This window comes from Cyberlindnera jadinii (genome assembly GCF_001661405.1).
Source record: "Cyberlindnera jadinii NRRL Y-1542 unplaced genomic scaffold CYBJAscaffold_4, whole genome shotgun sequence".
Lineage (NCBI taxonomy): Eukaryota > Fungi > Ascomycota > Saccharomycetes > Phaffomycetales > Wickerhamomycetaceae > Williopsis > Williopsis jadinii.
The window spans coordinates 505,048-527,409 of NW_017963655.1; the positions used below are offsets into that span (position 1 = coordinate 505,048).

At 46.0% G+C, this 22,362-nt stretch overlaps 9 protein-coding genes across 9 annotated transcripts; 5 read left to right on the plus strand and 4 right to left on the minus strand.

Annotated features, from left to right (window-relative positions):
- Positions 1 to 46: 46 nt before the first annotated feature.
- Positions 47 to 718, plus strand: BUR6 (negative cofactor 2 transcription regulator complex subunit BUR6). The gene has a single exon (XM_020214735.1). It carries the CDS (start codon positions 179 to 181, stop codon positions 494 to 496), a length of 318 nt encoding a protein of 105 aa, XP_020071375.1. The 5' UTR covers positions 47 to 178; the 3' UTR covers positions 497 to 718.
- Positions 719 to 880: 162 nt separating this feature from the next.
- Positions 881 to 1,803, plus strand: NIT3 (putative hydrolase). Its single transcript, XM_020214736.1, has one exon. The coding sequence runs from the start codon at positions 918 to 920 to the stop codon at positions 1,794 to 1,796; it is 879 nt and encodes a 292-aa protein (XP_020071376.1). The 5' UTR covers positions 881 to 917; the 3' UTR covers positions 1,797 to 1,803.
- A 276-nt stretch (positions 1,804 to 2,079) lies between these two features.
- CYBJADRAFT_137750 (putative phosphotransferase) lies at positions 2,080 to 4,457 on the plus strand. Its single transcript, XM_020213151.1, has one exon. The coding sequence runs from the start codon at positions 2,181 to 2,183 to the stop codon at positions 4,341 to 4,343; it is 2,163 nt and encodes a 720-aa protein (XP_020071377.1). The 5' UTR covers positions 2,080 to 2,180; the 3' UTR covers positions 4,344 to 4,457.
- ARP10 (Arp10p) lies at positions 4,425 to 5,531 on the minus strand (the record flags this gene model as incomplete). Its single annotated transcript, XM_020213638.1, has 1 exon — positions 4,425 to 5,531. One exon carries the CDS (start codon positions 5,529 to 5,531, stop codon positions 4,425 to 4,427), a length of 1,107 nt encoding a protein of 368 aa, XP_020071378.1.
- A 238-nt stretch (positions 5,532 to 5,769) lies between these two features.
- Positions 5,770 to 7,258, plus strand: TMS1 (Tms1p). Its single transcript, XM_020214737.1, has one exon. It carries the CDS (start codon positions 5,837 to 5,839, stop codon positions 7,238 to 7,240), a length of 1,404 nt encoding a protein of 467 aa, XP_020071379.1. The 5' UTR covers positions 5,770 to 5,836; the 3' UTR covers positions 7,241 to 7,258.
- A 2,443-nt stretch (positions 7,259 to 9,701) lies between these two features.
- Positions 9,702 to 10,508, minus strand: GIS2 (mRNA-binding translational activator GIS2; the record flags this gene model as incomplete). Its single annotated transcript, XM_020216320.1, has 1 exon — positions 9,702 to 10,508. One exon carries the CDS (start codon positions 10,506 to 10,508, stop codon positions 9,702 to 9,704), a length of 807 nt encoding a protein of 268 aa, XP_020071380.1.
- A 3,559-nt stretch (positions 10,509 to 14,067) lies between these two features.
- Positions 14,068 to 15,921, minus strand: CYBJADRAFT_125439 (transmembrane 9 family protein; the record flags this gene model as incomplete). Its single annotated transcript, XM_020212593.1, has 1 exon — positions 14,068 to 15,921. The coding sequence occupies one exon, from the start codon at positions 15,919 to 15,921 to the stop codon at positions 14,068 to 14,070; it is 1,854 nt and encodes a 617-aa protein (XP_020071381.1).
- Positions 15,922 to 16,263: 342 nt separating this feature from the next.
- On the plus strand, positions 16,264 to 18,197 carry TRS85 (Trs85p; the record flags this gene model as incomplete). The annotated part of the gene is made up of 1 exon (XM_020217101.1): positions 16,264 to 18,197. Exon 1 carries the CDS (start codon positions 16,281 to 16,283, stop codon positions 18,195 to 18,197), a length of 1,917 nt encoding a protein of 638 aa, XP_020071382.1. The 5' UTR covers positions 16,264 to 16,280.
- Positions 18,181 to 22,330, minus strand: RAX2 (Rax2p). Its single transcript, XM_020214738.1, has one exon. The coding sequence runs from the start codon at positions 21,926 to 21,928 to the stop codon at positions 18,311 to 18,313; it is 3,618 nt and encodes a 1,205-aa protein (XP_020071383.1). The 5' UTR covers positions 21,929 to 22,330; the 3' UTR covers positions 18,181 to 18,310.
- Positions 22,331 to 22,362: the final 32 nt, after the last annotated feature.

A 22,362-nucleotide genomic window follows, 5' to 3' on the forward strand; every position in this document is an offset into this window, starting at 1 on the left:
GCGCATTTCCCTAAGAGCTGTGTTTGTTTATCTTTTCACAAAGAAACGCTTATGCTTTGATGAAACAGGGTTCCTCGTTGACATTGATAGGTTACTTGTACAATACTGCGACATCCATCACCACACATTTATTCACATTCCCTTAAGCATTTGCATAAACACCCAGAAAGCTGAAAGCATGTCAGACCAAACTACGAGCGAATCGCCGGAGGCTTCGAGCTCGTTTGATATAAAGACACATTTCCCAGCAGCACGTATTAAGAAGCTGATGCAAAGCGACGAAGACATTGGGAAAGTTGCCCAGGCTACACCGGTTGTGGTTGGACGTGCGCTAGAGTTCTTTTTGGCGAACCTGGTCCAGGCATCAGCAGAGCAGGCTAAGATATCTGGAACCAAACGTGTCACTGCACAGCATGTGAAAAGCGCAATCCAATCGGATGATAAGTTCGACTTCTTGGTGGACACGATATGCTCGACGGAGGCCAAGGAGGAATGAGATTCCATCCCCTTACTGTCCTCTTCTCAAACGTCGGAGGCAGAAACTGTTTAACGATAGAATGAAATTGTGGTTTTTATGTTGTTTACTTCTTTGGGTTGTTGTTGATTTTTTGTGGGGAAGTGTATTTAATAAGGAGAGAAGCTGTAATAGAAGCTCGTTATGTATATACATCTATAAAAATATATATGTAATGATAATCCTCGTGTTCTGATGATGGTGATTGCCTTGTCCTCATGTTGCTATAGATACAACGCTGCCCATTTTGGCTATCGGCCTGTATGCGCGCTTATGCCCAACTGTGGCGCTTTACCAAATCCCAATGGAGCGGCCATTTAAGGTGTTCTATGACTCAAGATCGATTTCTTCATTTAACTCATCTAACAGCGTTTGGACAGCGAAGGTGTGCAGTGCGAAGAAGATGTCCCAATTGTTATCGAAGAAGCTGAAAGTTGCTCTCATTCAAATCACCTCAGGTGCTGATAAGAGTGCCAACCTTGCGCACGCTAAGGAGTTTATCCTGAAGGCTTTGGCAAAGGATCCATCCATTGACCTCACCATCCTCCCGGAATGTTTCAATTCGCCTTACTCGGTGAGCGAATTCGCCAACTACGCCGAAAGGATCCCAGATGGTGAGTCCACCAGGTTCCTTTCGCAATTGGCCAAGGAGAACAAGATCTACCTGGTTGGAGGGTCCATTCCAGAATTGGGCGACGACGGTAAGGTGTACAACACGAGCGTAACGTTTGATAGAGAAGGACAAGTCATTGGTAAGCACAGAAAGGCACATCTGTTCGACATTGACATCCCAGGTGGAATCACCTTCAAGGAGTCAATCACCCTTACAGGGGGTGATAAGGCGACGGTTTTCAACTTGCCGGAATTTGGTAACGTTGGTGAAGGTATTTGCTACGACATTAGATTCCCAGAGCTAGCTGCTCTGGCTGCGCGTGAGAAGAACGCCTTCGCTATGGTCTACCCAGGAGCGTTCAACACCGTCACAGGTCCGTTGCACTGGCACTTGTTGGCCAGAGCAAGGGCAGTCGACAACCAGATCTTTGTCCTCCTGTGCTCACCTTCCCGCAACTTGGATTTGTCATACCATGCCTACGGCCACTCTTTGGTTGTTGACCCAAATGGGAACATCATCGCAGAAGCTGGTGAGGATGAGGAGATTGTCATTGCAGAGCTGGACCCAGTGCTCTTGACAAAGACAAGAGCCGGAATCCCAGTCACTACACAGAGAAGATTCGACATATATGGCGACTGGTCGAAGAACACGGACCCAAGGGCCATCTGAACGCGACACCGTATCATCAGTATAAAACCACACTCGATGAGACGTCATCAACACATCTCTTAGCCTTAATTCAGTGTAGTAGTAGTAGTAGTAGTAGTAGTAGGTAGCTCCGAGCTTGCGTCACGTGACCTTATCGTGTGGTGTGCGGATGTCCTATGACGTAATGGCACAGCACCCCCCCCCCCAGCACGGGCCGCCTCAACCCACCCGGTGGCAGCACTTCATTGTATTAATATTCAGCTGAATTGGTGGTATAAATATAGACACGAGGCACTCTGATATAGCAAACTAAAGCCAATTGGGGTCAGAATCCAAGTTATCGAGGAGTTTTTGACTTGAGAAGCTTTGCTGAAGAAGATATAAACTACTTAGAGATCGAGAGCAATGGTTGTTACAAGCAGTCGCAGTCGTTCGTCTTTGACCCTGAATCAATTGCAACTGTTGCAAAATCCACAGAGCATTGATACCTCTTTGTTCTACGTTGGTGTTGACGTGGGGACAGGCTCTGCCAGAGCAGCCGTTGTGGATAACACCGGGTCGATTTTAGCACTGGCTGAGCGTCCAATTGCTCGTCAGGAGCTGAAGCCTAACTACATCACCCAGTCCACTACTGAGATTTGGAATGCCATCTGCTACTGTGTCAAGTCCACAATCAGGGATGCTGGGATCGAGCCGAACCAGGTTATGGGTATTGGCTTCGATGCCACCTGTTCTCTTGCGGTGCTGTATGAGAAGGATGACCAACCAATGGGAGTAGGCCCAAACTTCTCCAACAACGACCAGAACATCATTCTATGGATGGACCATCGTGCTGTTGAGGAGACCAATGAGATCAATGCAACAGGTGACAAGTGCCTGAAGTATGTTGGTGGTACCATGTCCATCGAGATGGAGCTGCCAAAGATGAAATGGCTGAAGAATAACTTACCAGAGGGCCAGTTCAAGGAGGCCAAGTTTTACGACCTGGCTGACTTCCTCACTCACAAGGCCACTGGAAGCGAGGCAAGATCGTACTGCTCTACAGTGTGTAAGATGGGCTTTGTCCCACCAGGCGTTGAAGGCTCCACGGACGGTTGGTCGAAGGAGTTTCTGGAGCAGTTGGACTTGCCAGAGCTTGTTGAGGATAACTACAGACGTCTTGGTGGTTCTCCTTCTTTGGGTGGTACGTGGCTCTCAGCTGGTGATGTTGTTGGTCCATTGTCGAAGAAGGCTGCAGAGGAACTGGGACTGAGTACCTCTTGTCTTGTTGGTTCAGGTGTCATCGACGCCTATGCTGGCTGGATTGGAACAGTTGCTGCGCACACCGACATTGAGATCCCAGCACTCGTTCATCAGGATAAGAACTCCATTGGAATGGCTAAAACTGCTGGTAGATTGGCTGCCGTTGCTGGAACTTCAACTTGTCACATTGCTCTGAGTGAGAAGCCAATCTTCGTGGAGGGTGTTTGGGGGCCTTACAGAGATGTCATGGAACCAGGCTTATGGCTTGCAGAAGGTGGTCAATCATGTACTGGTGCACTGTTAGCACACGTCTTAAACACGCATCCAGCGTATTCTGAACTGGCTCGTCTAGCAGATGCTTCCAATGTTTCGAAATTCGACTACCTCAATGCCCGTCTCGAGAGTTTGAAAGCTGAAAGATCTGCTCGTTCTGTTGTGTCGCTTGCAAAGCACCTCTTCTTTTATGGTGATTTCCACGGCAATCGTTCTCCAATTGCTGATCCTCGTATGAAGGCTGCTATCGTTGGTCAATCCATGGATACTTCGATCGATGATTTGGCAATCACCTATCTGGCTGCATGCGAATTCATTGCTCAACAAACCAGACAAATCGTTGAGAAGATGTGTGCATCAGGCCATGACATCCCTGCTATCTTCATGTCTGGTGGCCAATGCCGTAACGGTTTGTTGATGCGTTTGCTGGCTGATTGCACTGGGCTGCCAATCATCATTCCTCGTTATATCGATGCTGCTGTGGTGTTTGGTGCTGCTTTGCTCGGTGCTGTTGCTGCTCAAAGTGCAACAAAGGTCAAGCGTAAACCTTCCTTCAAGCTGCCACTAGGTTTGAAACCGTTGAATGAGGTGAAGAGGGACATGGCATCTCCTTATACAGCACCTTCTGCGACAGCCTCCAACATCAATATGGCTGCTATTGCAAGTGCCACCGGTGGATTCCCATTCCCAATCACACCAGCTATCGACGAGGTCAAGTCGACAGATGAGGACGACTCTGGTGACGAAGAAGCTACCCTCTCTTTCGGTGCAAAGACCAAGGCTCATGAAGAGGTTGATCAAAAGATCAAGAACACTAGACTGGAGCAGTCAAAGAAACATGGTGAGCAATTATGGGAAGTTATGGTCAAGCTCACCGGTGGTGGTAAGGTTGTTGAGCCTCACGATAAGAACTACCCTGATAGAAAGTTGCTGGACGCTAAGTATACCATCTTCCTGGAGCAAGCTGAGACTCAGAGAAAATACCGTCAATTGGTTGACGACGTTGAAGACGAAATTCTTCAGGAGCAATCAGCTCAGCTTAGAGAAGAATAATGCCATTCATACGAGGCAGCTCCTATCTTTTATATCTATATATTGTATACAACACATGTCATCACTTACTTCATTAAAATGTTATATTGAGCACTTTGAAAACAGCGTATCTGTCCAATCCAGTAGAACTTCTTCGCCTGATATATACTTCTCTCGTGTAAGTTCACCGCTGTTTTTAATCCTAGTTGAAGTTGAAGATGTCATCAATGATGTGGTACAATATAGGCTAGCACCTTGCCATGGGCCTAAAGATTTGATCCCAGAAGCCTTTGTGTGTTTGTTTATCTCGTAGATGATACGTGTTTTAATTCCAGGGATGTTGGACAGCCCACCAACGATGATGATGTTGGAAGACAGCGGAGTTCTCAGATCGATGTCAACCTCTCTGATGACTTGCTCTACCAAAGAACATAAAGTCTGGGAGTCATCGTCATCAGGGCCATCTTGTTCATCTGGGAAGAGAATCTCTTCAATGCTCTGGTATCTTAATTCCTGAGGAATGGTTGAATTGTTGAATGTAAAATCACCAGTTCCATGGTTTCCAATGCCGCAATAACAGCACTCTACGAGAAACTGTTCAACAAATTCAAACGTAGTGTCCAGTCCCAGATTCTCAAGCTTCTTCCTGATATCATTGTGTATTCTTCTTGAAGCACGTAACGTCTGCTTGCTATAGATGTAGAGCTGTCGTAGGTCGAAAACTGGTGTAACTGTTGTTACGTTCCAGCCCAGATCAATGACCAGCCCAGACGTTGCTCCGGAGGCAACCACACTCATTACCGATGCTGGCAAGAACCGTATGCTCTGAGCATGCATGTGAAACAGGAAGACACGAGTCAGTGCTCTCTTTAGAGGCAATGGCAGCATGACAGGCTCCAACATGAGTACTTTACACCGTTTAGGGTCCACGAGAAGATCGTTCTCATAGACGTCATGTATGATCCGCTCCAGCAGGCACTCCAGTCTGTATGGATCCACAGATGCCATGGACTCTGTCCACAGGAACTGCGGCGGTTCCTGTCCTCGCTCTCCTTCACAGGCGTCATCTGATCGTACCGTCAACTGAGCATCCGTGAGGTCATACACGTTCGTTCTCCTGCGCACAATGGCACAGGCATCTCCAGCAAAGCCAGCCGTCACAAACCTCGAGCCAACATCAAATATGATCGGGTAGTACTGCTGTCCCATGGGCTCTCAACTGGTAAGATGGAACCTCCCAAAGCCCATAAGCACCAACGATAGAGAAAGCACGAGGAAGTAAATAAGAGGGCATCGCGTATACACTCGATATCGCGGTGTTCGGATGTGGTGAGTCGGTGCGGGCCACATAGGCTGACCGGGCTCATAACCCACCAGGGCTCATAATCCACCTCCTTTAGCACATTTGGTGCCTTCATCAGCATCACCAACTTCACACTTCACACTTCACACTTCACACTTCACACCTCTTCATCTTCTGATTGTACACCAGAGACCAAGCTTTGCTCACAGTCATGGGTGGTATCGTGTCTTTGCCTCTTCAGATGGCGGGAACAGCAGCAGCGTCGTGCTGTGGTTCGATGTTCTCCAGTATCCTTTGTAACTCGTGCAAGGCTATCGGGTCCTCGTTCTCCACGAGACTGAGCTATGCCTTTCTGTTCCTCATCAATGCCCTTCTGTCGTGGATCATGCTTACCGACTTTGCGATATCCAAGCTGGAGAAGATATCCAGGTTCCAGTGTGAGGGCGTGGAGTGCGGGTTCTTTGCGGTTCACAGGCTCAACTTTGCCCTGGGAATTGAACACCTTCTGCTATGCCTCTTTCTCGTCGGCGTCCACTCTACCACGAATCCCAGATCGAAGCTGCAGAACAGCTTCTGGGCACCAAAGATCTTGCTCTGGTTGATCTTTGTGGTGGTGTCGTTCTTGATCCCTGATAAGTTCTTCATCGCATGGTCCAAGTACATCTCTGTCATCGCAGGCGCACTCTTCCTCCTTGTGGGGTTAATCCTGTTGGTTGACTTTGCCCATGAGTTCGCAGAGACGTGTATCGAGCACGTTGAAGCGGAGGACGAGTACTCAGGAGTATGGAAGACATTGCTCGTTGGTGGAACGGGCCTCATGTATGCGGGCTCCATCACAATGTGTGTTTTGACCTATGTGTTCTTCTGTCATGATGGATGTTCCATGAACCAGGCTGCAGCGACGGTGAACCTGATCCTTGGAGTCATCGTCACCGTGCTTTCCCTCAATCAAAAGATTCAGGAGTACAACCCAAACTGTGGTCTTGCTCAGGCTGCCATTGTCACGGTTTACTGTACTTATCTCACTCTCTCAGCTGCTGCATCTGAACCAGATGATAAGCAGTGCAACCCCTTGATCCGTAACCGTGGAACTCGTACAGCCTCGGTTGTTCTTGGTGCCATCTTTACGTTGATAACCATTGCCTACACCACAACTCGTGCAGCTGCAAACTCAGCCTTCAACGGCTCCAAAGGTGGTGGCTCCATCGCAATCAACTACGACGACCCAGTATCAACAAACGATGTCATCTCGGCTGAGCCTGGAGCAAACGAGATGCGCATGCAAGCCATTAGGGAGGCCGTTGCTGTTGGCTCACTTCCCGAGTCTGCTCTACACGACCAAAGTTGGTTGTACGATGAAGATGATGAGGATGAGGAGCGTGTGGCTACAAAGTATAACTATGCCCTATTCCACCTCATTTTCTTCCTGGCTACACAATGGTTAGCAGTCCTGCTGACCATGAATGTCCAACAGGACGATTTCGGTGACTTCGTGCCTGTTGGAAGAACTTATTTCTACTCATGGGTCAAGATCGTGAGTGCATGGCTCTGTTATCTCATATATGGCTGGTCTCTGTTGGCTCCAGTGATGATGCCGGAGAGATTTGGCTACTAGCACATCCTCGGTCTCGTAGTTAACAAGATACGACGTATATGGCTGTTACCAATACTACCTCATCCCCTTTTCAAAAGCAACCTTGTAGCAAAATTTTGTCTATAACCTATGCCTGTCCACACTTAAAACACAACCAATTGGAGAGAGATTTAGCACCCCTGAACCATAGCTTTGCCTAGTCCTCACAATCAGCTATACCTCGGTCAATGATACACACACAGTCGTGTTGACGGCATAGCTGGTGGACCCCGTTGATTGGGCCTGTTCTTCGCCGCGACCTTTACTCATTGTTGACACGATTGTGCATCATCAAGAGTTAACATCATCGTCAAACAAGCTGCAAATAGGCACTTGAAACCTACCTGAAGGAGGGTTTCTGTCGCACTGGCACGAGCAATGCCATGGCCGCTGAGACTGGAGATGTCTGTGCTAGCACAATGTGTTCATATGGCTGATGGGCCAAGAGATTTTCCCCAGTGTATTTTGATAGTGTGGATCGGAAAGAGTGGAAGAGCCCCCTCGAGAATGAATTGATTCCCACGGTTTATGTCCATCTGCTCAAGCTCACAAGACAGAGGATCCAGTGGTGTCAGTGCTGTGTGGTGTGTGCTTCTATGAACACATTACTTTGGCGCCATGTGAACATGCTCTGTTGAGCCTTGGAACGCGCTGGCTTCAGCACCTTGTGCTGTTGATGTTTTGATGAACACGAGTTGTATGTGGATGAGAGTGAAGGAATTGCAGCTCTTGTGCCTTGATACTTGCTCAATACACCTCAGCATGGATATTCCGTGGTGTTCTGTTGGGATCCGAGGCCCCTGTTGCTTTGTATGATGGTCTGTTGTTGCACATAGCTGGCGCTAGAGCTGGCCAACATTGAGTCCATGAGCCCAATGAGCCTGTATCTGGAGAAGCTGGTGAGGTCTTGATGTGCTGAGAAGTGGATCCACTGACAGAAAGGCCATATCATTCCGTCTGGGAGTGATTGGTCGGTAAGGCTCTTTGAGCAGCGCACTGTGATGTTCAATACTCAGAGCCCTTGCAAAGGTCGTGTTCTTAAGAGAGGACCGGCACTTTCCGTTTCACTGAATCATCTGGCCTCACTCATGCTGACGTGAAGCAGTGTACGTGGTTACCATTTCCACTCTCGAAATAGCCCATGCCCTTCAGGGAGAAAGGTGCACTTCACCATCACCAATGTCTCAGACGTTCTGTTGATCCACAAGGCACCAACGCTCCAAAATCAGCCTCAGATACTCGCTCTTGGGTAGCTGAGTTCTCACACAGGAGCTATTCCCCATATGTGTATCATTCCAGACTCGAATGGACACATACACCTCAACTGAACACATGGCCGTGATACTGTCCGCCACTGACTCTGGTCAATCTAAGGAGTTTAAACCTGTCGACGATGGACGACACAGCCAGCAAACTCAAGCAGGGATATACCAGCGACGAGTCCAGCGACGATTCCACCTTGGAGTGCTACTGCTGTTCTCATCCATGGCCCCACTGTCCTTCTGCTCCCTTCTGTTCCCTTCTTCTCCCCTTCAGTGTTAATCCCTCTGCTGCCAGCCAAAGAGGGAAAGAACTCTCAACGTGAACTTCCGACGCTTCATGGACCGTCTCAGCTCTTCACTCGCTCAGTATGGGAAGACTGAGCATGTTTCATCTCCTGGAATCCACTCTCTGCCTTTGTGTGTATCTTTCTACACCAAGCCCTTCCCATTGTTTTGTTGTTTACTGAGCCTCGACAGCCTAAGAAAATACCTACAAAAGCAGGCCAGTGTCGGTTCCAGCATGCATTGCCACTGCTCGTGGAGGATACAATCTAAGCAGAAACACACCTTGAGAGCTCTTCAAAGGACTCTGTGTCGTCCAGCCTGGAACTCATAGACTGGACCTCATAGACTGGACCTCATAGACTGGACCTCATAGACTGGACCTCATAGACCGGACCTCATAGACTGGACCTCACTCGCTGAAGCAACAGCCCCGGGTGTTCTTGGAACCCATTACCAGTCTCGGCTCCTCAATACACATTCCACGCTGCTCAAAGGCCTGGGAGGAGGATCCCGGGAAAGTGTCCTCGGTGCTGGTACTGTTGGACTCAAATTTTGGCTACGTGAGGGTCTGAGGTGCCGTACTGGGAAAGGGCCAATGAGAACAGGTCTCCCGAACTCAGCGAGTGTGAAATCCATGTGATGTGGGCAGGCTCAGCTAACGGGGCCCTGTTAGTTGCTGGTGCCGGTTAATGGGCTGCATCTCCCTCCCCGTGGTCCGTCCAGAGAATGTTGGTGTGTTCTATTCTTTCACTCCGCCTGTCTTCTCGGGACTGAAGTGTTTTACCTTATGACCGTCAGGCTGTGCCATTTCTGGTGTCTCTCCCTCTGGGTGTTTGAATAGAGGTGATTTTAGGGCCTACAGGTGGGGGGTTTTAATGACCTTGGTTGTGCTATTATTACTTATTCGTGTCGGTAGTCTTTGGCTTACCGGGAAGTTCTGGTGTCGATGAGCCCTGTTGAGGGAATGCATGTACTGGAGGTATGTACATTTCTGGTGTCCACGCTATTGGATGGACCAATGGCTGGGGACCATGCGGATGTACGAAATACATATGCTGTTGTGTATACGCCGATGGCATTGTCTGGACAAAGTGTGGATGCGAATGACGCAGTTGCTGAGGATGGTAAAACTGCTGGTTATGCTGCTGTTGTTGCAACATTGCTCTCTCGTGCTCTCGACGGAGCTGTGAATAGTACATTAAGTTCTGTGTGTTGATTTGATCGTACGACTCGGCTCTTCTCGCTATGAGAGGATGTCGGGCATGTGCTCTCTGTCTGGCTTTCTCCTTCAATGTTGGACAGTCCTTCTGAAGATGGCCAATTTCTTCGCAGTAATAGCACTGTTTGACGTCGGCGGTGTGTTCTGTGGTGCACTCTGACGATTTATGGCCCGGTTGCTTGCAATTGTAACAGAGTCTAACCGTGGATGTGCATTCGTTTGCTTTATGGCCCAGATTCCCACATTTATAGCATGTCTTTTTAAAAGCTGTGGAGAGAGGAATCGTCTGCTCCAGTGGCTTGAACCGGGGCTCAAACGGTGGCTCATCCTTCAGGCTCTTGATTTTAGACTTTTCAATGGATACTGGCTGTGTCTTTACTGTGTTGCTAGAATCTGATGGATCGTTCTGCTCGTCATCCGAGGAAGATCCTGAAGATTCCACGTTATTGTCCGCTCCATCGTATTGCTTTTCTTGTGACTCCATATTAATCAAGGGAACCCACAAGTCGTGCAATTGAACACATGTACACAGCTATATATCAGGTGGTATTTCACGACACAGGAAGAGCACGGGAAATTTTCACTAGAAGCGAATAACTGATCTTCGTTGGGTTAAGTAATTCGCTTTTAAATGAACTTCTCTCAAAAGCAGGAGGGAAAAAAACGGGCGAAAAAAGAAAAGAAAACCCTCCGATCATGCGCCAGAATGCACTGCACATGCAGGTGGCATGCGCATGAGGTTGGGCCGCAGAAACCATAAATCGTGACGTCGTTGTTCTTGTCGATGAGTCTGGGACGTATAGCGAGGACAGCTACATGACCTATTTGGTTCAGGAAGCGTGGTGTCGTTGTTGCTGTTTTTTGTATGGAGCAATTGACGAAAGTGAAACGATGGCCATTTGGATGTTTGTAGCTTTCCTGAAATCAGAAACAGGCTTGGCTAATAATGTGACTAGCCCGGAAAAAGAGGTGGTGTATGGGAACAATAGCTATTACATCGCCAATATTGAGGAACCTTCCTTTTCCCATGTGTGCTTTCATTTACCAAAACCTAATTTGAGCTTGGAGTTGTAAAGCCTTGCTCTATATACATATGTATTAGGTTTCTATCCACATCAGCGGCATGTTACGAGGCATACCTTGTACAGCTTCTTCACTGGAGGGTGCGTTGCTTATTTTTCCTGGACATTTAGGCAAGTCACGTTGAGCCCCGTTGTTCTCGAAGCTTACAGAAAGACATCTGACAGTTTTCAGATACATCCCCGAGTTGTGAGCTATGTTCATATCCTAGTTCTGGATCGTGGTTAGTTGTGGTTTCATTCTGCCGGTGTTACAAAGGTAGTGCAGTCTGCATTTTTACATAGATTTGAGCGCAGTCACGGGATTTTAGCTGTATAAGAAGCTTCCCTAACAGAGAACTGAAACACAGCAACGTTCCGTCCCACAGCTCTTCTATTCCAGGATTCCAACATGAGGTGAAAAAGCTGTTTATATCCTGAAGTGAATCCCTTTCCCTTCCCATGGAATTACAAATCATGGACATCGGCTGCTTGTATCACTCAACAGCAAACACCACACGCAAAACAGAAAACAGAAAACAGAAAACGGCAACCGCTTCAGAGGGGGTTTGTCGGTGTCCACTCTTAAAGTAGGATAGAAACATACATCTCGTAAATGAATAAGTTTCACAGCTGTCGACTACAGAGGACGCACTTTTATCATCGTAGGATGAACTTATGGCATCAAGCTGCAATCCAACGTCATTAGGTTCCAAATCTTAAGGCATGGAAGCTTCCGCAAAGCGTCCATTGAGATGTAGGCTGATATCGTAAACCCATTCTTATTCCTCCGGGAGGTTGATATGTAGATTCCATGCCACATATGACCAGATCTTGAAATTCGACGCCGACATAGTTTCGCATACAAACCATGTACCAAAATCACGAGCTTCTTTGTCGGGTCCGGCAGGACCACACCGGAAAGCCGAAAATACATGCATAGAACAGTCGAGGACGATTAATCCCGTTTGACACCATCTCCAATCATCAGAACAATGCGTGGAGATGAGCAAAGTTATATATGTGCTTGTTCGGTGCCATGCTAGAGCGTGCTCACTACCAACCACTTTGCTTTGTAACTGAGTATGACTGTGGCCATCATTTCCATCGTTCAATAGAGAAAACGAGATCTGCACTTCTATGTATATCTCATGTATGCCACTGCAGAACTTTGTGACAAAAGAACACTATTTCCTATTGTGGCGCAGCGTAAGCTCTTAGGCCGCGGCAGCAGCACAGTGCACGACTGCGGATAGTCACAACACCAACGACTTAATCAAACATGATCGTGTTTCTTCATTGTGTAGTCGGCTCGAGCTTGACGGCCATGGTTACATTGGACTCAACCACTAAAGATCCGGCAATCGTGAGCTGGAGAAATGTCAGTAATCGTCGTGGCCTGCTTTTTAAGGGGTCCATTTTGGTGGATAGATCTGTCCTGGTTTCAGAATCATTCCAGTCCGAGGAGTCAAGAGTCACGGTATCAATTATTTCTGCACGTTAATGCCCATGAAGGAACAAGGTTGTGCGCGTTAAGCACAATCACCGAAAGTCCTGTTTGAAGAGTCTTGTAGCACTGTTGTTATTAGCTAAAACACACTAGCTGGTTGACTAATTATTACCATCACAGTCCTTTGGTCTGGCGCATGAGAAGCATCTTATTCCGGTGTGTCTTATTCTGGGGGAAATAGGTCGCCAAGGCAGCACAGTGTAAGTTAGGAGTAGGCGATGCACTGCATCATATACAAAGTCGGTACGAAGAACATGTTGTGACGTATCGACAGTATCGGTCCTTCGCCGATCATATAATGCCGCTATACTTGGGATGCATCCACACATGATATATGTATACGATTGAGATCGTGGTTGGTGTCGGTGAGATGCTAATCGAAAACCTGGCCTACATTCGAGTCACGCCAGTGTGACGCCTACTGATCTGGTTCAGGGTACTTTGAGCCATGAAACAAGACTTATGGCCCAAGTGGGATGTTGCTGCGTGAAATGGAAGTACTGAACATGAAGCTGAATTGCTAGCTGTTTTAGCGGGAAAGAGGAATCCACCAGTTTCGTTTTAGTCGAGCTTAAACCACTCTCTCCCTCTTGGATAACACTCGAACTGCGCTCTTTTCTGAAACTTGTATTATAAGCTGTATCTCATATGAACTACAACCTTCTATTTAGAGAACGAGTTATAGTTTTGTAAGTGCAGTGCCTCCATGTAACTTTGCGTCTGTCGACCGTGATGTTGGCATGAAACAAGGTTTTATTCGCTATACCCTCAAGCCACATGTCTCAGGAGTGAATGCCTTTGTATGGTAGCTTGTGAACCGTTAAATAAGCACTGAATGTTGGGTTAAGTACACATGGAATCGGGACTGTTCTTCATTGATCTTAAACACCCTGTTATCTGCTATTTATGTGTCCCATCTATGCGAACACCTTCAGCATGATTCCCATGATAATGACACAGTGACTAGCAGCCATGCTTATATGCGATATCGCCTTCAATTCAGACGTGATTAAGCCTCTGTATCCAATTTGGACTAGTCCAACATCATTGTTAGAGTTTTGACCAATGACATGCTATCAAACCATGAATAAACGGCTTTGTTAGAGATTTCAAAGCACGAGCCTTACGATTAGCTGTACCCGTTAGCTATACCCAACAAATATGTAAATTCAGAAGAGTACTTGGTCGGATGTGCACTACACATCCATTCTCCAACTCAGGCTAATCCTACAAAAGCCTACAGCATATAATTCCCATTTGCGTTCATGTTGACAAGGAGGCTGGAGAAAAATTTTGTTCCGGGACTTTTGCAATGCGTTGATTGGACAAATTGGAAATCGGTTGCTATGTCTAGAACTTGATTTGCTTGCATTTGTAATAACCTGGTGATGTATGTGTAATCGTATTTTTATTCACTTTTTATTACAAATGAATGTGATATTTTGGTTAGTTCCTTGTCTCAATAGGGTCTGTAATTATTCAACTTTAACAGTGGAATAGATCTTTCTGATGAAGAACAAGCTCGAAAGGAATCCAATAGAAGCTGTCAAGACGAAGACGAGGAAGCTGATGAGCAAAGAATACCCTGTGTACAGCACAATGGTTGTGAACCCACCGAGCTGGAACTTAGTCAAGAGAATGGCATGGATGAAGACATAGACAGAACAGCCACCGGCAATGAACATAGATCTCCATTGCCAGTTATAATCCTCACTGCACAACGTATAGTATGTCATCAAAATGGTCACAAGAGAAGTCGTCAAAACCATCAAGATGAAGCAGAAGAAGAGGAATCCAAACATATAGTAAACCTTGCTGAACCACAAGGAAGAGTAGATGAAGTACATCTCAACAGCTAAAGAGCCGAATGGGAAGAGACCAGCAATGGCTGCAACAAACCAAGTCTTGAAATACCAAGGCTTTGTTGGGATTTGTCTTGGAATTTGATTTGTACGAACTGGTTTACTCAAGTTTCCTCTCTTTAAACTGATCAGAGAACCGGCAATGGACAATGGTACAGACATGACAAACCAAATGAGGATAATTGCAAGGAACGTGCCGGCTGGAATTGCACCAGAGGAATGGACACCAATGAGGAAGAAATTCAAGAAAGTCATCACCAGCAAGATCACACCTGGAACAACGATTGGTGTAAGAATCATATTCAGCTTCCAGTCTGAACCTTCAAAGAATTTATACACACTTCCAGAGACGTAGGATCCCACGCATCCAAAGAGAGCGTACAAGATGAACATAATCGTTGATAATGCGCCTCTATTTGAAGGTGACAAGAGACCGACCAATGCGAAACTCATTGTTGTGAAGGCCATAAAGAGAATCTGTACACCTGAACCGACGATAATCGAAAGGAACAATAGGAAACGTGGTGATCTGAAAACGTCACCGTGAACCAACTTCCATCCAGCCTCCTCTTGTAAGTCATCGTCCAAGCTGATCTCGTTATATCTTGAGATATCAGCCTGCAGAGCTCTGTACAAGATATGGACAATGACCAGAGAGAGACACACAACAATCAAGGAAAAGTTGATGAGAGCAAACCATTGGATCTTAGGATCGTACACGTGTAGATACTTGTCCCATCTTGTGGCCCACAAAGTCTCACTTGGGACCCATTTAACGTCGTAGGTGAATCTGACGTCTGTGTCCTCGTGAGGCAGCAACGTCACCGGAGATTGATCAGAGGTTGGACAGGAGTAATCGCCACGAGACCAAGAATGAGGCTCAATGATGACACCCACAACACGGAACTCATCCTCACCACGCTGGTGGTACTCAATGTTGATGACAAAGTGGTTCACAAGGTGCGGAACGTTCTTGTCATCGACGTAACCCATCTCAAACCCAGAACCGTAAAAGTAGTCATCTGTACGTTGGTCGTACAGAAGACGCGCAGCTGGCAGTCCATCGATCAGCCAGTTGTAGAAGAACTGACTCTTGATCAGCTTGTTGACGAATAACGAGTCCAAAGTTGGGAAATGAGCTGTGCACAGCTCTTTACACGTTTCATCCTTCAGCATCGTGATGTCAAACGGAGAGTTGTAGATTCTGTCACCAAAGATGATCGAGCCTAGGGACTCCGGCTGCTTCTCCATATTCTCTGGACGACACAGGTGCAGCCTGTCATAGTAGTAGTCGTACGAATAGCTGAACTCCTCCGTGTTATGCGAATCGTGGAACCCGCTTGGTGAGATATGGTTCACCAACAATGGAACCTTGTCGCCAGCCTTGTAGGACGTTGGCGCCGTTCCTGGGAGGTAGAACGCTTGTGCCACAGTAGCAAGCAGTGGAATCAACAGTGATGCCTTCATGGTGTTAGCAATTGAGCCCTGGAAATGGATATGGCTTCTAAGATCACCGTAAGCGTAGGTGCTGTCTCACTGAAGCGCTTTCCCGTTGTTGATTGGTCCGCTGGTGCGTCCTTTGTACGCGCTGTTCCAAAATTTTCCTCCCACGCAGCCAAAGGGGGTGTCTGGGTGTTTCTCCCACGTGAATAGATACCGTTCATGCACGTGATGTGAGGATAATTGGTTTGGCTAGCATGTTTTTAAACATCCAGACACCACTGGCTTGGGGTGGCTTTTGTGTCCGCCGTTTCGGTGATTGGCTCTTGCACTTCTTCCTCCATTGTTTACTGGTGAGTGGATGAAGAGCAAAGCACAGGGCGGCAATGGATTCCAATCTCTCTATCAACAATGTGCTGTTCTACCGAAGCACTGGGAGGGATGTGACGCCGTTGTTGCAGACGCTCAGCTGTGGCGAGGTTGGTGATAAGAGGAGCTCGGAAGAGTGTAAGAAGTTGATAGTGAGTGCGATGTCTCCTCAGGTCTGTGTGTATGCTTCTGAACAGGCTGATCAAGTGGCGACGAAGCTTCAGTTCCACTCTTTGCTTCAGCTGCTGAAGCCGTTTGGTGATAGGATTGAGCACAAATTCCAGATCAAGGACTCGCACTTCATCTCGAAGACCATAGATGAGTTCTCTCTGAGGTTTGTTCCACCTCTGGAGCACATGCTCAGTGTTCAACAGGCGGAAAGCGGTACGAAGGCCCAGCTGTTCAACTACCAGTCGCTGGAGCTACTGATGACGGAGTACATCCAGCTCGTCGACCTGGAATTGCAGAAGTGTGGGGCGGAGGATAAGCTGATGAAGCGGCTATTGAAGAAGTCGATATACGTGAAGTTCTTGACAAAGCTGCTGGCGAGCTCGTCGATCACGTCGTTCGAGTCGATCAACCAGCCTGTGGCCTCCTTCTTCTTCATAACTGGGGAGGAGAGCTATGAACAGGCCAGACAAATGCTGATACAGTACAAGAGTGCAAAGTTGCCAGAGTATCTCAGCATTGACGATATCATCCCTGTTTTCATCATCATAACTGACCAAGCGAATGCTGACCAGCAGGAGAAATCTGCTCAGCACCGTGAACATATTAAGAAACAGTTATTTGTGGAGGCCTTTGTGCTCTCGTTGGATCTCAATAGCAACGATGACAGCGTTCCATCGGTGGTGCTCAACCCTCCAATCTTGTGCACTGTCGATGAGGAACTACAAAATACGCATTTATCATCTACACCGAACCCTTCATTGCCAACTACTAATCTAACAGCAATATATCAACTCCTGAAGGATGTAATACAGAAGAAGCTTATACCCTTTATGGAGAAGAAGATCACCACATGGGATGAGCAGGTTATTGTTCCTAGAAAGAGCATAACCGGTCGACTATTTAATGTTTCCAAGAAGTACTTTGGATCGAAAAGGGAGACTAATAATGAGCTCTCCGAGAACTATAACAGTGAATTGGGAATTTATAGGTATAACTCAACTCAAACGTTGACTAAGAAGTTGGCAGATTGGTCATTTATGTTGAGAGATTATAGATATTCATATACCACGTATGAACTGGCTAAGAAGGATTTCCTTAACGATAAGGCATGGACTCATCTTGCATCTGCTTCTGAAATGGCTGCCATCTCCCTTTTGATGGGAGCTGCAAACATTACATCCAAACTGAAGAATGATACAATTGATCCCTTGATGGATAACTCCAATTATACTTATTTGGCAAGATGTGGACTGAAGACGTATGCATTGAGATCGATATTGGTTGTGTCAGAGCTGTTTTGCAATTTGAGAGACACATGGTCGAATGCACCGACTGCAATCAAATGGGTACAGAAGGCATTGAACGATAAACTCGTAACGAAGACTGGCAAAGTTGTTCTTCTGGAAAGAATCGGTTATTACTACTCGATCTGTATATCTGCTCAGGCTAAGGCAATAATGACAAGGAAACTTATCACTGAAAAGTCACAAGATGAAATGAACGATGATGAAGATGTTGATTTTGTGAACCCTTTGAAACTCAACATCAGAAACATCGCCACGATGGGTAATACAAGACAAAGGAAGAGTGCACTGTTCAAGCTTATCGCTGCTCGCAATTGGGATCCAGTCTCTGAGCCGTTACAAGTGCTCATGTGCTTACAAGATACAAAGACAGTCTATCAAGGAACAGTCATTGGTGAACGAGAAGGCGGTCTCTTAAAAAGACTCCAGGTGGCATCAGAGGATAAACTATCCATGTGATTCTTAAAACGATCTGATATAGAATTAAAAAAGAATCGGCATTAGTTTTATGAAATTGTCCAGTAATACATCATACATATTGTCACAGGTGAATGAAACTATTAGGTGGTCACTCATACATGTTTGAAGAGATTTTCCGGTGGAACTGTTTCCAACATCTCTGTTTCATTAACTCTTGGTTCGATAGGCATATATTCTTGTTCTCTCTTTCTGAACAAAAAGATTGCACCGATGCTACCAAGAAGACCTATAGTTCCAACGGCACAAGCAAGACCAACAAGAGCTATAAATCCCCTGTCCATCTTACCTGATGAGTTCCTTTCTGAGCTTGTTGAAGACGTTGGTGATGGAACAGCAGAACTTGTGGTTTCTGGGCGTGTTGAATTGGTGAGGGTTCCAGATATAAACAGGTTGGAAATGTCCTTATTCAAGTATATTGAGTTAACGGTAGCTGTGGACTGGCCTGCTGTAACAACCACGTATGGAATCCACGATGTAGAATTGAACAGCGCCATATTGGCATATCCATACTCCCCAATGGTAAAGTTACCGGACGCCATCAGAATTTGAGATGAGTTGAAATAAGATCCGTCGTTTGCACTATTTGTCTCTGAAAGTTCCAATAATGCAATATCAGTAATGGTTCCATCCAAGTCTCCGGTGATGTTTACCCAAGATGAGCCATCAAACGCAGATATGAAGGAATCACCAGCGACAATGATTCTACCCGAGAGAGAATCATCCACGAGAATAAAAGTATTCACTGAATGCTCAACTTCATTGAAGTGCACAGGCTGTTCCTGTGTAGTCAAGTTAAAGTCATACGTGAAAAGGTGAAGGGTCTCGCCGTTGAAATCAAGATCACCACACGCAACAAGAGTGTTATTCACAAACCTGAAGTGATTCACAGCACCAGACAAGTCAGAGATAAGCTGAGTCCAAGAGGTTTCATTCATGTTGTAGAAACAGAATCCAGAACAATCGGTACCATCTGCTGAATCAAAGGACCCTCCAACAACAAGGTAGGTGTTGTTGAAAATTCCAAGGCCATTAACCACCACAGTTCCTGCCGAGTTGGATAGCGAGCCAGCAGATTCAAAAGTATCATTGTTGAGGTTGTATATCAATAAGCCATCGAAATCATTATGAGCAACAGAGCCTGATCCTTGAGTGCCGATGAACAACCGATCTTGGTAATGGAACAAAGACGTCACAGTCGAGTTGTCCTCCCAATTGATATCCAATCCATCAGTGGAGCCTTGTGTAGCCAGAATCAGATTGGAGATGTCATTACTAGTGACAAACTGGCCACCATAAGCAGCTAATGACTCGTTGATAAAGAGGCCAGTTACGAATGAGCTGTGTGTGAGTGTATCATTGGTAACATTCATAACATTTCCATCAGAATTCATCAATACACCCATGTTGCCATTATTTTGAGAAGTCGCTAAAGAACCAGTAAACAGCGTCACATTGGAAGAGCTCGATGCTGCTGTTGAATTGAAAGATAACAAATTGGTATTTATATACCAAGATTCCTCTCCAAGATCCCAGGTCTCGTTTTCAAAGAGCCAATAATCTTCACCAAACAGGCTCAGATAGGCAAATGAAGTACCAACGTCGGATCCAAAAGAGTACCATTCACCATTGAAAAAGGCAGATCCACTAAGAGAATCGTTCTGTGAGGATAAGATTGACACGTCTGTCTGGTTGTTCATGCTGTCAAATTCACCCAGAAGAACCAAGTAGTTGTCAGCAGTTGTGAGACTCAGAACTGGACCATTCAATCCACCGTCGAAGGAGGATGGAGTCAAATCTTCATCACTATCGATATCCACTCTAAAAAGATTATCACCATAGTCAGATTGGAAGTCACCAGCAACATAAAGAGTATCATCTAGTAGTGCTAGCTGGATTGAGGCATCCGAAGATATGTTTGAGCCCAATGAGTTGAGCGTAGTGTTCCCCACTAATATCGTCTCTGATAAGTTGGCAGCATTGAAGTTGGTAAAATTGCTTGGAGAGTATTCAAAGATGCCATTGATTGGAATCGACCCGTTAGTTGACTGAAGAGTATCAGCTGAGAAGATGTTGGTGGTGATTCTATCAGCAACAACAGTAACTTCGGTCGTTGACGAGCCAGCAACAGCAGAGTATAACACCATGTCAACTCTAACAGCATTGTCTAAATGACCATAGAAGATTGAATCGTATTTCTCCTCTTGGTTAGTCTGATATATGAGGTGTGATTCCAATACTTCATCAAGCGCAATATCAACAACAGTGACATTCACGATACCTCTTGTATCACAGGTATTATCCTGAGCACATCCCGGTGTATACATCAGTATCGAATAATCGCCGGCATATGTAATGTTTGGAAGGAATGTCACGCCAACGTCTGGGATCTCATCAGATATTTGAACTGTGGTTTCCATGTAAGAACCCACAACATCCCACGAACCTGTCAGTTCGGACTGCGAGTATCTAACTGTGGAATCACAGGATGGATCATTGAGCACATCATACGCATATGTTGGGAATATGGATTGGTAAATCTCGAACCCAGCAAGTGCTATAGCATCACCATATGATTCCAAGGCCTGAAAATTCAACAGGTCAACATCAAGTGAGTTAACAAACGCAAACTCCTGGTAGGATTGACTCCAACTGATAGTGGAGTCTCCATATTCAGCAACACGATCAATACTATCACTATCTTCATATGCAGAAACCAGCTCACTACTTGAGAGAAGCGGACACCAAGCATCACAGAAGCTCAATTCGCCAGTCTGTGGATCAACGTATGTCAAGTTCATGATACCATTTGTAGGCGATGTGATTAGACGAAACATGCTAATTTCAGAATTCACATTCGCAGAGTTATAGATTCTCAACTTGGATGGAATCACTGTGAATGGCAGTTGAATGTTAAGGGTTGCCGAGCTTCCACTCACTGTCCATTCTTCACCGGCTGGACATATAAGAACTTCAGGGTTGGAAGAACCATCTGATGATGACAGATTTGCATGTCGTAGACTCACAATCTGATCAGTCTCTATGGTGCTATTAGTCTCGTTAAAAGACTGTGATATGAGCTCGGGAAGTCCCAAGGTGTTGAATTGACCTCCAAATACAATGTTTGAGCCAATTTTCACTATGGAATTCACAACAGAATCATCACCAAACCCATCAAACAAGGTACTCTGAAGTTTGCCAGATGTCAGGTTATATATTGCAGCACTGTACGAGTTGTTGAAGGAGAAATCACCACCTATATACACGACGCTTTCGTCGTCATTGAGCAGAACTGCGTTGATGTCGGTGATGTTTCCCAGGTGTATGAATTCATTCGTCGTCACGTTGTATATCGATGGACTTGGAGTGCTCCTAGTTCCTATACTCTCAAAGTCTCCCACAAGGAGGAAACTATCGTTGGAAAAGGGGAATATCCTCGAGACAGTTCCATGGATTTGTCCTAACGTGATAAACTGCTCGTTCGAACCTTCTGTGTAGTATAGTTGGTTCCGCAAACCATTCTGGTTGGTGAAATTCGATATACCAAGATAGCTATACGGAGTGATGGAGTCAAAGTTCCCCAGTATGCCAAATTCTGCATCATTAAACAATTCGAGGTTCAGTGAAGGTTGTGTCACGCCTTGGAAGTCAAGCTGCTGGCCCATTGCTTTCACAAGCACGGTGGCCAGTGATGATAGCCATAGCGTATTCATCTTGCTCAGTCAATAGTATGCCCTGTGTTTGAGTTCCCAGTGGTCTAACAGATCCTCTGGGGGAATGGTTTCAAATACAGTGCACCTCCAGTGAGTCTTATTCTCAATGAGCTCTTCCTTGAGATGGTATTCCACTTCCAGCTCGCTCCTTATATATGAATAGAGCCTCTTCTCCGATTGGAATGCTCAAAATGTGAGACACAATTATGGCTGCAGCGAAGCAAATGTATACACAAATGGTTGTTGGAGAAACGGTGAATTCTGTTGTTTCCTTTTCCCTTTTCGGCTCTCAGAGGTGTTGAGTTGTATACAAAGATCAAAAGGGTTTGCTGAAATGCGTACGACTCCAAATCTTTTAATACCTTTTCCTGATGAGAGGAATTGTCTGATCGAATTCCAATTTTGGTTGTGTTACTCGAAAACGAGGGCAGAAC

What these genes read in the sequence shown, in the direction of transcription:
- TMS1 (XM_020214737.1), top strand. Translation starts at nt 5,837, where the DNA reads ATGGGTGGTATCGTGTCTTTGCCTCTTCAGATGGCGGGAACAGCAGCA.
- RAX2 (XM_020214738.1), bottom strand. Translation starts at nt 21,928, where the DNA reads ATGAATACGCTATGGCTATCATCACTGGCCACCGTGCTTGTGAAAGCA.
- NIT3 (XM_020214736.1), top strand. Translation starts at nt 918, where the DNA reads ATGTCCCAATTGTTATCGAAGAAGCTGAAAGTTGCTCTCATTCAAATC.
- BUR6 (XM_020214735.1), top strand. Translation starts at nt 179, where the DNA reads ATGTCAGACCAAACTACGAGCGAATCGCCGGAGGCTTCGAGCTCGTTT.
- CYBJADRAFT_137750 (XM_020213151.1), top strand. Translation starts at nt 2,181, where the DNA reads ATGGTTGTTACAAGCAGTCGCAGTCGTTCGTCTTTGACCCTGAATCAA.